This window comes from Ursus maritimus, unplaced genomic scaffold (genome assembly GCF_017311325.1).
Source record: "Ursus maritimus isolate PB19 unplaced genomic scaffold, ASM1731132v1 scaffold_25, whole genome shotgun sequence".
NCBI lineage: Eukaryota > Metazoa > Chordata > Mammalia > Carnivora > Ursidae > Ursus > Ursus maritimus.
The window spans coordinates 502,624-515,663 of record NW_024425008.1 but is presented as its reverse complement, the minus strand read 5'-3'; the positions used below and the strand labels follow the sequence as shown (position 1 = coordinate 515,663).

At 63.0% G+C, this 13,040-nt stretch overlaps 1 protein-coding gene across 1 annotated transcript; it reads left to right on the top strand.

Annotated features, from left to right (window-relative positions):
• Positions 1-5,095: 5,095 nt before the first annotated feature.
• On the top strand, positions 5,096-11,864 carry CLBA1 (clathrin binding box of aftiphilin containing 1). Its single transcript, XM_008706121.2, has 5 exons — positions 5,096-5,655; positions 7,216-7,346; positions 8,731-8,860; positions 9,889-10,002; positions 11,075-11,864. The coding sequence occupies exons 1-5, from the start codon at positions 5,224-5,226 to the stop codon at positions 11,237-11,239; spliced, it is 972 nt and encodes a 323-aa protein (XP_008704343.2). The 5' UTR covers positions 5,096-5,223; the 3' UTR covers positions 11,240-11,864.
• The last annotated feature ends 1,176 nt before the right edge of the window (positions 11,865-13,040 follow it).

The following is a 13,040-nucleotide window of genomic DNA, read 5'->3' as shown; positions in this document are numbered from 1 at the left end:
GGGGGCACTGCTGGAAGTCAGGAGCCCTACAAGAGGGTGGGTGGGGGCTGGGCCAGGGCAGCAATATGAGGAGGGAGACAAGGACCCAGGATGTTCCAGAAGCTGACAGAGGGGCTTGGTAAGGACTGGAGTGGGATGGTTGGGGGCCCCTGGGCTCCAGCTTGGGGGGTATGCAGAAGATGGCACTCCTTGGGGAATGGGCAGGGAGTGGCAAGGCCCAGGAGAATTCTGTTTCCACCGAAGCAAGGAGTTAGCTGAGGCCCAGGCTGATGTAGACCTGAGGAAGGGGACTTTGGAGATGAGGGTCCTGCTGGGGCTGGGAGTGGGGGGCCTGGGCCAGAACAGACCCAGAAAAGCACAGCTACCACCACGGAGGACCGTTCCTGGGGTTTCCTAGGAATGTTGCTGGTGGTGCTGGGACAGACAGATGGACACACACACACACACCCATTCCTGGGGCAGAAAGAGACAGGCTGCAGCAGGGGGGGGGGCGCTCGGACACAGAGACTAGACACAGAGCACACGCGCACACACACGTACACACACGCAGACAAGACGACACACATATTCACACCAACACACAGACACAGATCCACTTGGCTATGTCTCCGGTGCACACACACTCCCACACGGACTGACACAGGCGTACCCACCTGTGCGCACGTGCCCAGATTGGTGCAGCAGGACACAGACACACCCGTGCACACACACAGGCGCACTCTGCTCCTGGTCTTCCTTGGGGATGCACACAGCCAGAGGGGCCCAGGTGAGCTTGCCCAGCAGGATGACTCATGCGTGCCAGTTCCCGTTAGCTGGGCTGCAGCCGGGCAGCCTGCCAGCAGCAGGTCGGACAGACACGCACATCACTGCTCGGAAGATGCTCCGGCAGCCTCTCCTCCACTGAGCCCACGGCACAACGGGGCACAGCCCTGTCCTTCAGGCGTGCGTCGCACCCCTCCTGCCCTGGTGTTTTCCTGCGGGCTGGGCAGCATGGCCCTGGAGCCAGAGACCCTGTGCTCCCCTCTCTCCCTGGAGTCCTGCCCCGCTCTATGCATCTGGGAGCCAGTCACTCATGGGTGCAGGGAGGGGGCGCGTTTTGTGTCCGCGGTTGTATCCCACAACTGTCCAGATCTGTTGGGATCTCAGCCTGCCCATCTGTGTATGTGAGTCTGGCAGCAGGTGTATAATCAGGGACCTTAGGGCACAGACCCAGTTCTGTGTCCCCCCGCCCCATTAGATGAGTGACCTTGGCAAAGTCGTGCAGACCCTGGCTCCATGTCCAAATGAAGTGGCCTTATTCCATGTGACCTATCCTGATTGTCCAGTGTGATGCAGCTGGGGCTATGGTAGCTCCGCTCAGCTCAGTTGGGTGGTCCCTGGGACTCCTGGCTGGCCCAGTGCCTGGGGGAGACTAGGGCAGGGACCCTCCCTGGGGCCACTTCTGCACTTGGCCTTCGTGAGGGCCGGGTGGGCTTACACTGCCCTGCTGGGGCCTTGCTCACTCTGCAGCAAGGGAGTTGGCTCGGCATTGGCCCAGGGCCCCGGATCAGGACGTTTCTGCCCCAGAGGCTGCCCCCTCCCCTCTCCTGCCTGATCTCAGGCAGAAGGCTGGCATCACCTGCTATGTTCAGCCCTACACACTCCCCGGGGGTCCCTGGGAGCCCCATTTCATCTCTAGGAGGGCCTAGCGCCTCAGCTGTGTATACCACTGTGTAAAGGGAGATGGCCCATAAGTTGGCCCTCACGCCCCCTGGGCCGGCCAGACTGGGCCCTGCCCCCTTGTGCCCAATCCCTCCTCCCTCCTGGGGGTGTCCCAGAACCCCCAGGATGGTCCCAGGATCACAGGGCAGCCCGGGGAGAAAGCTGCTCAGGTGGGTCCTGTGAAGTCCATCCATGCCCCCCCCCCCACTCCCCGCCCATCCCCACCCCCAGCTGGAGCCTGGCCGTGAGCCTGCCGCAGAGCCCTGAGCTGCCAGGAGCTGCCGTCATCACGCCCTGCTACAGCCCTGTCCCCAGGGCCCCTCCAGGGACAGATGCCCTGCTGGGAAAGGTGACAGCAGTCGGACATGGCTCAGGAGTCCCTGTTCTCCCATAAGCATGGAGTCCCGGGCCTGCCCCATGGCCACCCCTGGCCCATACAAGGCCCCCAGCATTGAGCGCTCGGTGGGGCACAGTAGTTCTGCAGTGCCCCGTGCTCTCTCCCGTTGGCACACACAGGCTCAACCTCCTCCCTGGGACCACCGTGCTAGGGACACACCCTCGCTGATGGGCGGGGTCCTCAGGCCTGCCTGCAGCCCCCCGAGCCGGGGTGCCTGGGAACCAGGGCCTAGGATGCAGGGCACTGGTGGATGCAGGGCACTGGTGGGGCCAGGACGAGGAGGCGTGGCTGCCAACTGCACAGGCTGTGGTTCCTCAGCGGGGCTCCCGCCTCCCGCTGGCCACTCTCCAGGCCTCTCCAGGCAGGCAGGGACGCCCAGGGCATCAATGATTGATGTCTCCGTGCGGCAGCCGCTGCACCATAAGCCAGAATAGCTCTGCATTGTCCCTGCCCCAGCCCGGCCCCGCCCAAGTGCCACAGCTGAGTGCGGCGCCACGTAGGACCCCACCGGCTGCCATCTTGCCCTCCCGTGCAGTCCTCACATGGTGGGGAGGGGGCGGGCTTCAGGTCTGCTGACCCCTGGCCTCTAACTGCCTCAGTCTCCCCCAAGCTAAGTGCCTGCTCCAGGCCTGGGGGCAGGTGGGCTCCTTGACTCATCCCAATGGTTTGGGTCTGAGAACCCCAGAGGAGCAGGATACCTAGGTGCTTCTGGGAGCAAGGGACACCTCCCCATCGCTCATCAGGCAATGGCTGGGAGGTGCCAGGATACTGTGGGGCTCTGGGCCAAGTGGCGGCCCCTTCCTCCTGAGGCTGGGACAGGGGAAACTTAGCTTGGTGGCAGAGAAGCTGTCCCCCACCCCTGTTTGGCAGGGTTGGGAGTCAGGGATGGACCGAGGTGTCCTGAGAGGAGCCTGGGGGGCCATATGGGCTCTTTCTCCTGACTACACCATGCCAACTCCCTTCACAGCTCCTCGGAGACAGTGCTCGTGTCCCCTGAACCCCCATTTTAATGCACCATGCTCCCCTCTGACCAGTCTCCCTCAGCAGGTGAAGCCTTGTCACCTTGAATGGATACCTGCCCTGCCCACCCACCTGGAGGCCTGGCCTCGGTTTGTGCCCCGTGTCTCATGCCCCATCTGCCCCAATGCTGGCTAGAGGAGCCAGGGGCCACCTGTCGGCTCTCTGGGTTACACCCCTAACCCCCCCCCCACGCCTGCAGCCAAGGCTGAGCACCCTACAACAGGTCACCTCTGCCACCTCCTCTGAGTCTTGGCTCCCCCAAGGCAGCACCTTTTCAGTAGCCAGAGGTCACCCAGTCTATCCGTTCCCCATGACCGCTGTAACAAGTAAGCACACATGGCTGACACCAAGTGACCTGGCGGCTCCAGGTGTCCGTAGGCTGTATTCCTTCTGGGGTTTCAGGGGAGGTGTACTTCCTTGCCATTGTCAAGTCCTAGAGGTGGCCTGCATCCCTCAGAGCGCTGCATCGCTCTGACCTCTCCTCTGTCTCTCCAGCTCCTCACACTCTGACCCCCCTGCTTCCTACTTGTAAGGGCATCGGGCTCAACAGCATAACCCAGGACTTTCTCCCCAACTCAAAAGCCTTAACATGATCATGTCTGTGAAGTCCCTCGTAAGACCTTGTAAGGTCCCATATTCACGGGTTCTGGGGACCAGGGCATGGACATCTCTGGGTGGCATTATTCAGCTACCACAGCTAGTAAGACAGGTCAGCTCACCTGCACCCTGAGGGTCACAGCACCATTCTCAGTCTTCGCTGAGGCCCAGACAGGGTGTGGGAAACTGCTGAGCTCCCGAGGGCTGCTTCCAGCCCCAGCAACACTTCTCACCTGGGCCTTTGGGCCTGGGCTTCAGTTTCCCCACCTGTCCACGAGGACAACACTTCTTCTACTCCTTTCCAGCTCCCTGGACTACAAGGACAGCAAGGACAATGGATGAGGGTGTCCAAGTGGTGGGCAGACAGCAGAAAGGCCTGGGCCCAACACTGTCCACCGGGTGACATCAAGGCAGGAGAGCCAGCATCTGGCCACCTTTCTGCAGGGTCACCCAGGTGTCTGCGCAGAGCTGGGCAGTCAGACTGCATCGCCTGCACACTACGTTGCTGGCTGATGTACCCTCCGGAAACACGGGAGGGGACAGGAGGCTGCGGTCCAGGCATCAGGGATGATCTCATCTGGTAATTTTCAAAATTAAAATTTTCAGTAGTTGGGCTGACGAGGACCAAGGAGAGCAGGTGATTCATGCCGACAGGACAGGGCCCAAGGAGGTCACAGGGCGGAGAAATGTGCGCATGGAGGGAGCCCGGGGAGCGAAGTGTGGATCAGGGCTTCCACCACCTCTGGGGAGGATGGAGTCAAGGGCACTCATCACGGTGGTTTTCGAGAGCCTGGAGGTGCGCGCGGATGGGGAAGGAAGGGTCTGCAAGGGCTGGGAGGGAGCTGGCGGGCGGGCCAGGCTGCCGCAGTAGTGCCCTTGCCCGGGAACGGGTGGCAACAGGACGGGCTAGGTGTCCAGGGCTCAGACCGGGCCTGCTCCTCCTGGGGCTGCGGACCCCCAACTGCCCTGACGCTGGGAAGAGCGCGGTCCTAGGGACTCGGGAATCGGCCGGGCGTTGCGGGAGGAAGCCCCACTGCAGTGGCCCGCGCGCGCCGCGGAACCGGGCAGGGCGCGCTCTGGGCGGCCTAGCGAGTCAGGGCTCCAGAAGGCCCGGGGCCGCTCCAATGAAACCAGGGCCCCTCCTCACGGGAGGTGGAGGGCCGGGGCAGGGGGGAGACACGCAGGCGCACGGCGGGGTGGGCCGGCGCGCTGACGTCACGGCGGCGGCGCCGGACGCGGGGGACGGCGCGCTCCGTTGCCGGGCAACGGGCGGGCGTGGGGACAGCGGCGGCAGCTGCTCCCGGGAGCCGAGGTGGGTGCGGGCCGGGGCCGCAGGCCGGGCCTTCACGGGGACCCCGGCCCCGGGCTGCCCTCAGCCCCGCCCTGGGGCGACGCCCCCCGCGCCCCCGCCCTGTGCAGCCCCGGGCGTCTCCGGCGCAGCGCTGTGGGTGTCCGGTGCTCACCTCCCCAGCTCCCCATCGCGTGGATGCGGGCCGGGCGGCACCGACATGCAGGGCCAGCGGCAGCGGGGGCCAGGGCCTGGCCAGACGCCCCCTCCGAGCAGGTGTCCGAGCGACCTCGCCGAGGAAGCAGGCGACATTTCCCTGTGCCCGGCTTCTAAAGACAGCGGTGCGAGCAAGGCGCCCGGGGGACGAAGAGGTGCTGGCGCGGAGCGGATCTCCGGGGGCGGGGAGGGCTTTTCGACCTGCCCCGCCGGCGGCCCGGACCCCGGGGAGCATAACAGCGCCTGGGGGGACTTTGAAGGCTTTCAAGAATCTTCGTCCAAGTCTGAACAGTTCTTCCCAAACTTTGAACGCCCGGAGAGACCCCCACATCCTCGGCGGCAGACAGTGGCTTCTACCCAAAAGGAGCGCGGTTCTCGCCAGCCTCCCCAGGGCGGGCCTGGGGTGCCAGAAGCCTCCGGCAGCTCACCTTATGAGGTATTTCTACAGCAGACCCTCTGGCGTCGATGGGCTGGCCCGGTAGGGGGTCTGCTTCTCTGCTGGCCTTGGTCCCTGCCTGTGCATCTGGCTGTCCTGTCCTCCTGACCACGATGGGGGCAACTCAGGAGCAGGGCCCCTTGTGTGCCTGGTGCTCCCGGGGCCAGGCATGGCGGCCTCCACCATCCTGCCAGCCCACTTTCCCTGCTCCATTCAGGGCACACCAGGAAAGAGCTTTTTGTCCGAATTTTCACTCTCCTTATTTAGAAAGCCTCACCAAGAGTCCCTTCCCGCCTGTGTGTGATGACAGGGTGCTGGAGATGGCCCCGGGAGCCCAGGCCGCATCCCCTTGGCCCTGGCGCTGCCCTTCCTGACCTGACCACCGGTTTCACCATTTTTGTGACTGCATCTGATCCCTCTCTTCTTGTCTTCCTCTTCCTTCCCTTGTTCCTCTTTCTCTGCCATGTCTTCCCAAGGGCTTAGCCCGAAACCCCGAACACCATGAGAACAGAAAGAGTCAGATGAGGAAGGGATGAGAGAAAAGGTGTCGCTGGTTCTAGGGATGAACTGCTTCCTGAACCAGTGTTTCCCTGGACATCTGGTGGGAGGCACTCTCCGTGCAGTCCACTCTGCTAGCAGACTTGTTCTGAAAACAGGACTCGTCTTCCAGTGGGGCTAATAGCTCAGGGAACAATCTGACAATAACGTGAACTTTGCAGGAGACATGAGGGGAATGCAGAAAACTGCACCCAGCTGACGTGCATATATGCACTGCACACACGCACACCTCCAGCAGCTCTCGGGGCTCCCTGCCCGCCCACTGCACACCGCCCTCACCTCCACCAGCCCAGAGCACACCCGCCCTCACCTCCACCTGCCCAGGGTGCACACCCACACTCACCTCCAGCCCCCCGCCCAGGGCATACTCGCCCTCACCTCCACCTGCCCAGGGTGTACACCCACCCTCACCTCCACCTGCCCAGGGTGCACACCCACCCTCACCTCCACCTGCCCAGGGTGCACACCCACCCTCACTTCCACCTGCCCAGTGCACACCCGCCCTCACCTCCAGCTACCCAGGGTGCACACCCGCCCTCACCTCCACCTGCCCAGGGTGCACACCCACCCTCACCTCCACCTGCCCAGGGTGCATACCCGCCCTCACCTCCAGCCTCCTGGTTTGCACTCCTGTCACCTCCTGCCATATTTTGGACAGCCCTCATTCCAGCACTTCACACTAACTCCCAACCTTCCGACCTCAGGTCTTCGTCCAGGAAGGGCCACCTTTACGGCCGTGTGGGTAGATGTCCCAGCCAGCTGACATACAGGAAACACTACCATTTTCATCAGGTGCCTCCTTCTCGTGTATCACTGACAAAGCTCACGAGTGCTGTGCCCTAACCCCGCTTTCCCGCGCCCAGGGCTTCTCATCGGGAGCGTGCAGAGCAGGCGTGTCTTGCTGTAGCAGCAGTGACAGTACGAGCCTTCACACGCTTCATCTGCACCAAAACTACACACTGGGCGTACGGTGACGCAACGTGTGTTCTTCTCTTTTTTCAGCTTCTGCGCAGCTATGAGGACGTGTTCAGGTTTGTTTTTCAAGAGGTGCCAGCCGAGCAGGCAACTGAAGGCGTCTCCCCGTTAGACAGCATCTTAGAGCCGCCTGGCTGTGACTCTGGGCCTCCACCGTGGTAATGAACTTGCGTTCCTGCGGCAAGTCTGAGCTCACACTTCTGCTTGACCAAGTGGACCTTGGCAGCCTTGGGCTCATGGGGTCCTCAAGGAGGGACCGGACAGCACGGCTGATGCTCAGGCCCCAGTCACCCCTCTCAGAGTTGCGTTCACCTGGAACAAGGTGGACGGGGGCGCCAGCTCCTGGTGTCTCAGTGCCAGTGCCGGGCGTGCGGTGGGGCCTGAGGGTCTGGGCCGTGGGCACAGAGCCCTCCCGGGGACCTGACCGGCTGACGCTCAGCCAGAGAAGACATGCCGGTGCCCCCCAGGGTCGGCCTGTGTGTCTGGCGCTGCCGGCAAGGCCGGCGGGCCCCGGGCTAGTTCCCCAGAGATCACAAACGTGGTGTGAGCGGATGGCCGTGTCCTCAGATGCGCTCTCACTGGGCGCTGAGGGAAAGCGAGTGCAGCTCGAGGTCCACGGGGCCAGGCCACAGGAGGAGGGGGTGAAGTCGGCGTGAGCCGGCTTCCTGACTTCTGTGCCCCCTTTGTCAGAGAGTTCTGCAGACCCGCCCTTCTGGGCTCTGGCCTTGCGTCCAGTCAGGGCCACTGCTGGGGTCCAAGCCGGTGCCCGTCCCAGGGAACCCCCAGCAGGGGCCTGAGGACGGAGACCTGAAGCCCACAAGGCTGTCACCACCGTGACCCAGAAGGCTGTGTGCCCTCTGGATACGGCGCTTCCCCAGGGCGTGGTCCAGGCCAGCAGGCAGCTGGAAGGAACTTTGGTGGCAGCATGAGCCTCAGACACCCAGAGACATGGGTGGTCCTGGGTGTCAGGCGTGGCAGGCCTGGACACTGAGTGTGACGGGAGGTGGCTGTGACTTTGGGGTGTGAAAGCATGAGGACGACTTGGAAATGATGTGGGCCCTTAGCATAACTGTCCCTCCTGTGGTTCTTTACGTGCACAGCTTCCTCCCTCGTAGGAGCTGCGCTAGCAGCCGTGGGCAGCACGTGGCTGATGGGGGTGGCTCGCAGGTGTGGATGGTGCATGTCAGACACCCAGTGGTCGTCCTCTAAGCACTGCCCCACCCCTGGTTTTCAAGTGTCCCTGTGGCCCCCGGGCTCGTGGTACCTGAGGTCGTCAGGAACAAAACCGCGAAGTACTGGGCCTCTAGGAGCGTCGGCCCCTTGGAGGGGCCACTCAGCCGTGACGCTGAGCCAGGCGGTGCCGGGGGAGGAGGCAGGAGTGCTGGGGTACTCGTGGGGGGCACTCATCGTCTGCAGAAAGCAGCACACGAGACGTCTCGGAGGGGAGCACTGTGTTCTCACAACCCCTGGGGGCAGGTGCCCTCTTGGCTTCTGTTCTGAAGGTTTCTCAGTCACCTTTTAATTAACATATGTCTTTTCCAGTTCTGAATCTAGAAGACTCTGGAGAGCCCTTCAGAACACAAACAGCACATCGGCCTCTCGCTGTCTCTGGAGCGAGTCCCGTTGCCAGGAAAACCTCTTCCTTGTTCTCGGAATAGATGCTGCTTGGAAGGTGAGTCAGGTGTCCAGGGGCTCCTGAGGGTGCAGCTGGACTCCACAGCGACTTTGCCGGCCACCCTGAGGCTGCAGGGAGCCGTCTATGCGGACAGCATGAGGGTAGGGGGGCCTTGCTGCCAGAAAACAGCAGGTGGGGGAGAAAACACACTGGTTTCCAGTGGGGGGGTGAGGCAACACAGGCAGGGAAGGGGCGAGACAGTTCAGCGCGTCGGTGTCAGGCACCTGCCCCGTGCCAGGCTGACCGATGTCCAGGTGCAGCCCAGCCCCTGGCACGTGGTGGAGGAGGTGCCGTGGTGGAGCACAAGGATATGCACAGCATGCGGGGGAGCTCCCCAGCAGAGGGGAGGGCGGAGAAGTGGGCCCGGGCAGGAGCAGGCTCTGCTCGGGGGGCTGCGGGGCGGGGCCACACCAGGCCAGCCGAGTAGCAGGTGCAGGCAGAGCTGTGAGGTTAGGCACCAGGTGGGTCCCTAGTGCCTGACGTGGGAAAGACCCTCTTCTGTTTTTTAGTATTATGGAAATTTTCAAACATGGAAAACCTAAAAGGGGCTGGCAGGCCTCGGGGATGGCTGCTGTGTGGGCTGAGGGGCCACGTGGGGCCGGCCAGGAGGGATGCAAGGGGTGGAAGGAGCCAGAGCGGCCCAATGAGGCCACCCTGGCATTGTGTTTGTGCAAGGAAAACAGCCGGGAGGATGGGGGAGGGACAGGCAGCCTGAACAGGAGGCGGGAGGTGGGAGAGCTCCAGGTGCAGCCAGGCTGGGGGCACGGGGGCGGGGCTTACCCCAGGGTCGGTGGAAAACGTGAGGTGGCGGTGGGGCCTGCAGGTCTGGAGGGAGAGAGTGGCCGTGAGCTGGGTGACGGGAGGGTGGAGACCAGCGGGCTGCCCCGGCCCCGTGGACACCGAGACACGACCACGTTGCAGTTTAACAGTGGCACGTGCCAGAGGGGTCTGGGTTAACAAGGCCAACGCAGAGAAAGCGGTCCTTTATCTTCCTTCCGCTGGGTGACAGTGGTCTGTCTCACTAGAGCCTTTCTGGAGACCCGGGTCACACTCTGGAGTGTTCTGACCTCAAAGAGCCTGAAGAACTGGGTGTGCCCACCTTCCGTCTGCAGCCCTGCAGAGCCCTGATCCAGACCAAGGTGAGCTGCCCCCGGGACAGGCCCTGGCCACGCCGGCCGCGTGGGTCTGTGTGCTGGCACCTGCTACCTGAGTCTCATGGACTCGGGAGAAAGGAGCACTGCTGCCGTCTGGGGCGGGCAGAGCACCACCGGGCGCTGGGAGGTGGGCAGGTGTCCTGGGCGACCGGTGGGCGGCGGTGGGGGCTGCAGGGAAGCAGCAGGGCAGGCGGGGTGACTGGCGAGGCACACACGAGGGGCACTACAGGCCCCACTCAGCGGCGGGAAGGAGGAGTGCACAGGCAGGGGCTTCTCCTGCCGCCCTCTTCTGAGGACAGGGCACAGCTTTTCCTGGGAGTGGGGGTGCCTGCCCACTCATGGGCCAGATTTTGCGGGGAGTGGTGCCCAGCCTCGAGGGGCCTGTTCCCCCTGGGACTGGGGGTTCGCTCTGCACGTATCCCTGTCCCAGGAGAATAGTGACACCTGGGGGGCACGCACCTGCAGGGTCTGCTCTGATGGTGGTTGGCTGGGGAGGGGTCGGGCTGCTGCCTCTGGCTGCTGGGAGCACACACCACCTGATCAACCGGGCAGACAGAGCGCAGGGGAGGCCCCCTGTCATCTGGCTGCACGGGCCAGGGCCATCTCCAGCGCAGGAGGTAGAAACCTCTAGAAGGACAGGCAGGGGCCATCTTAGAGCAGCAAGACATAGAAATATCCACAGCAGCATCACTCACGGTAGCTCACGTGTCCACAGCAGCTGGTAGGTGGAAATCCACGGACACTGCAGACGAGCAGGAAGGGCCCTGTGACCCCACCTAGGCCCTCAGGCCAGGGTCATAGGATCACTTGGGATGAAGAGGCCTGCGTGGCCCTGGGCCCACGGCACAGCCGGTGCTGTGGTGCTGCCTTTGCTCTGAGAGAGGCCACGGAGCTGTCCACTCTGTCCTGCACACCTCTGTGTGACTGCACGATGACAGGAGCTTGGGCGGGAGGAGAGGAAGTCCCGGGGTTCAGTGGCAGGTGCAGCAGGCCGGCCCGGGGACAGGCGGCCCGCTGGCCTCTGCAGTCCCTGACCGTGCCCTTCCTTTCCCATCAGCTCTCAGGGACGTCCGGCGGCAGACAGGGGAGCCTGCTGGCATGCAGCCTCTTTCTGAAGACCCCCTTATGCAGAAATGGACAGCACATCACAGTTCCGTGGAAAAAGAAGATTTTCAGTCCTCGTAACCTAAAAATGACCTTGTTTAATAGTGACATTTGCTAAAACGGGAGTAGTTTGTATTTTTATGAGGAGTTTTACATTTTCTTACTGGCTTGATTTTTGGTCCTGGAAACCGGAACTATTTTGCGGGCATGTTTCCGGGGATGCCCTGTGCAAACCCGTCGTGTGCCCAGTGGTGCACGTCGGGGTCTGACCACTTTAGAAGAAGAGCGCGTCCTTCGGCAGAGCCGCTCGCAACAGGAAGGAGCTGCCCAGGGTCCCCAGCAGCTCCGCCCCAGCCTGACATGAAGCAAAGTGGCACTGGGGGCCCTCTGCCCGGTGCAGGTGCTGCTGGCCCCTGAGGGCACCCGGGGAGGGACCCCAGGCCTGGCCGCCCGCATGGCCCTGCCGGGGCACACCCGGGTATCCTGGCTCTCTGCTGGGACTGTGCACAGGAGGCAGCGTCCACACGCTCAGGGAGACCAGACCACGTTACTGTCACACCTGGGGGAGAGCGAAGGCCCTGGGAGCATTTACCCGCGCACTGCCCGTCCACTGGCCCTTCTCTGCGCCCGGCCCTCCCCTCTGACTCCAAGCAACCTTTCTCTGTTTCTGGTGGAGGCACTGATTTTTGTAAAATTTTATTAAATAAAATGGCTCAGACAAGCCTATGTTCCTGCCGGCTCAGGTGCTCTCTGCGGACCACTGCCAGAAGCCCCTTCCCCAAGCCCCTGGCCCGTCCGCTGCCCCGCACGCACGGGCCACACTTGCGGCTGGGAGCCCACGGGTGGGGGCTGGCCTCGGATGCTGCATCAACCCCAGTGTCAGACCAAACAGTGACACGGTGACCAGCAGATGTCGCCTGTCACAGGGGGAAGGGTGCTGGCCGCCACTCTCCACCAGAATGCAGGTGTCTTTGAGGCTTATGTGAAGGGGTAAGCAGACTTTTTTTAGTGCTGTATGTTTGGGAAATCTGCCCTAATTTTTCATTTTCAGCCAGAAAGACATGGAAATTTGGAAACTGCTTTTCCGCCATGCCTCTTTCACCAAAGGGCAGCGTCCGCCCTGGGGTCTCCTAGGGCCCCACCAGCAGAGACCTGCTGGGATGTGCCATCATTTCCCAGCCTTTGGTTAAAATCAGACTTGAACCCAAAACAAGCCATTCTGTGTTCTGCCTCCTCCCCCCAGAGTCACTCTCGGACGCTGGCACTGAACTCCCCACGGCGGCTTCCCTGCCCTGCTGCTGGCAGCCCCTGAGCCAGCGCCTCGCAGGCCTCAGAAAGCTGAGCTCTCCTGACCCCCAGCCAGCCCAGCGCACCCCAGCCCTGCTCCCCAAGCCGGAGGCCAGGGCTGTCCCCGGCCTTCACTCCGTGTCCAAGCAGACATCAAGTGTCCGGGTGTCTGGCCCGGCTGCTCAAGGAGGGGCCTTCTGAACCGGGACAGTGAGTGCTGCCTGGTCCCCTCGGATTCACAGGCTGGCCCTGTCACCCCAGCCAGAAGGTGCCGCCATCGGCTATAAAATAATCACAGAGCTGAGGGCACCAAGGAGCCCACATTAGCTCAGTTCAGTGCCCCAGGGACAGAGCGGGAGGAGGGGGACCCCAGGGCAGCTCCACGCCCACTGGCTCTTGAACCCCAGCGCCAGGCAGGTCTGGACCCCTCGTCCAGCACTCGGCCTTTGCTGAGCGCTCAGAGTGGGGTGTAAGGAGGGAAGGCTGACAGAAAATCCCCAAGAAGCCAGCCTCTCTCAGAAGTGGGGGCCGGAGAAGCGAGAGACCCCCCTCTGAGGGGTGCTCCGGGGTTCCTGCTACCCACTCTAGAGGCTCCGCGGGGCAGCTGGGCCTTTGCCCCAGGCGCTCCAGGC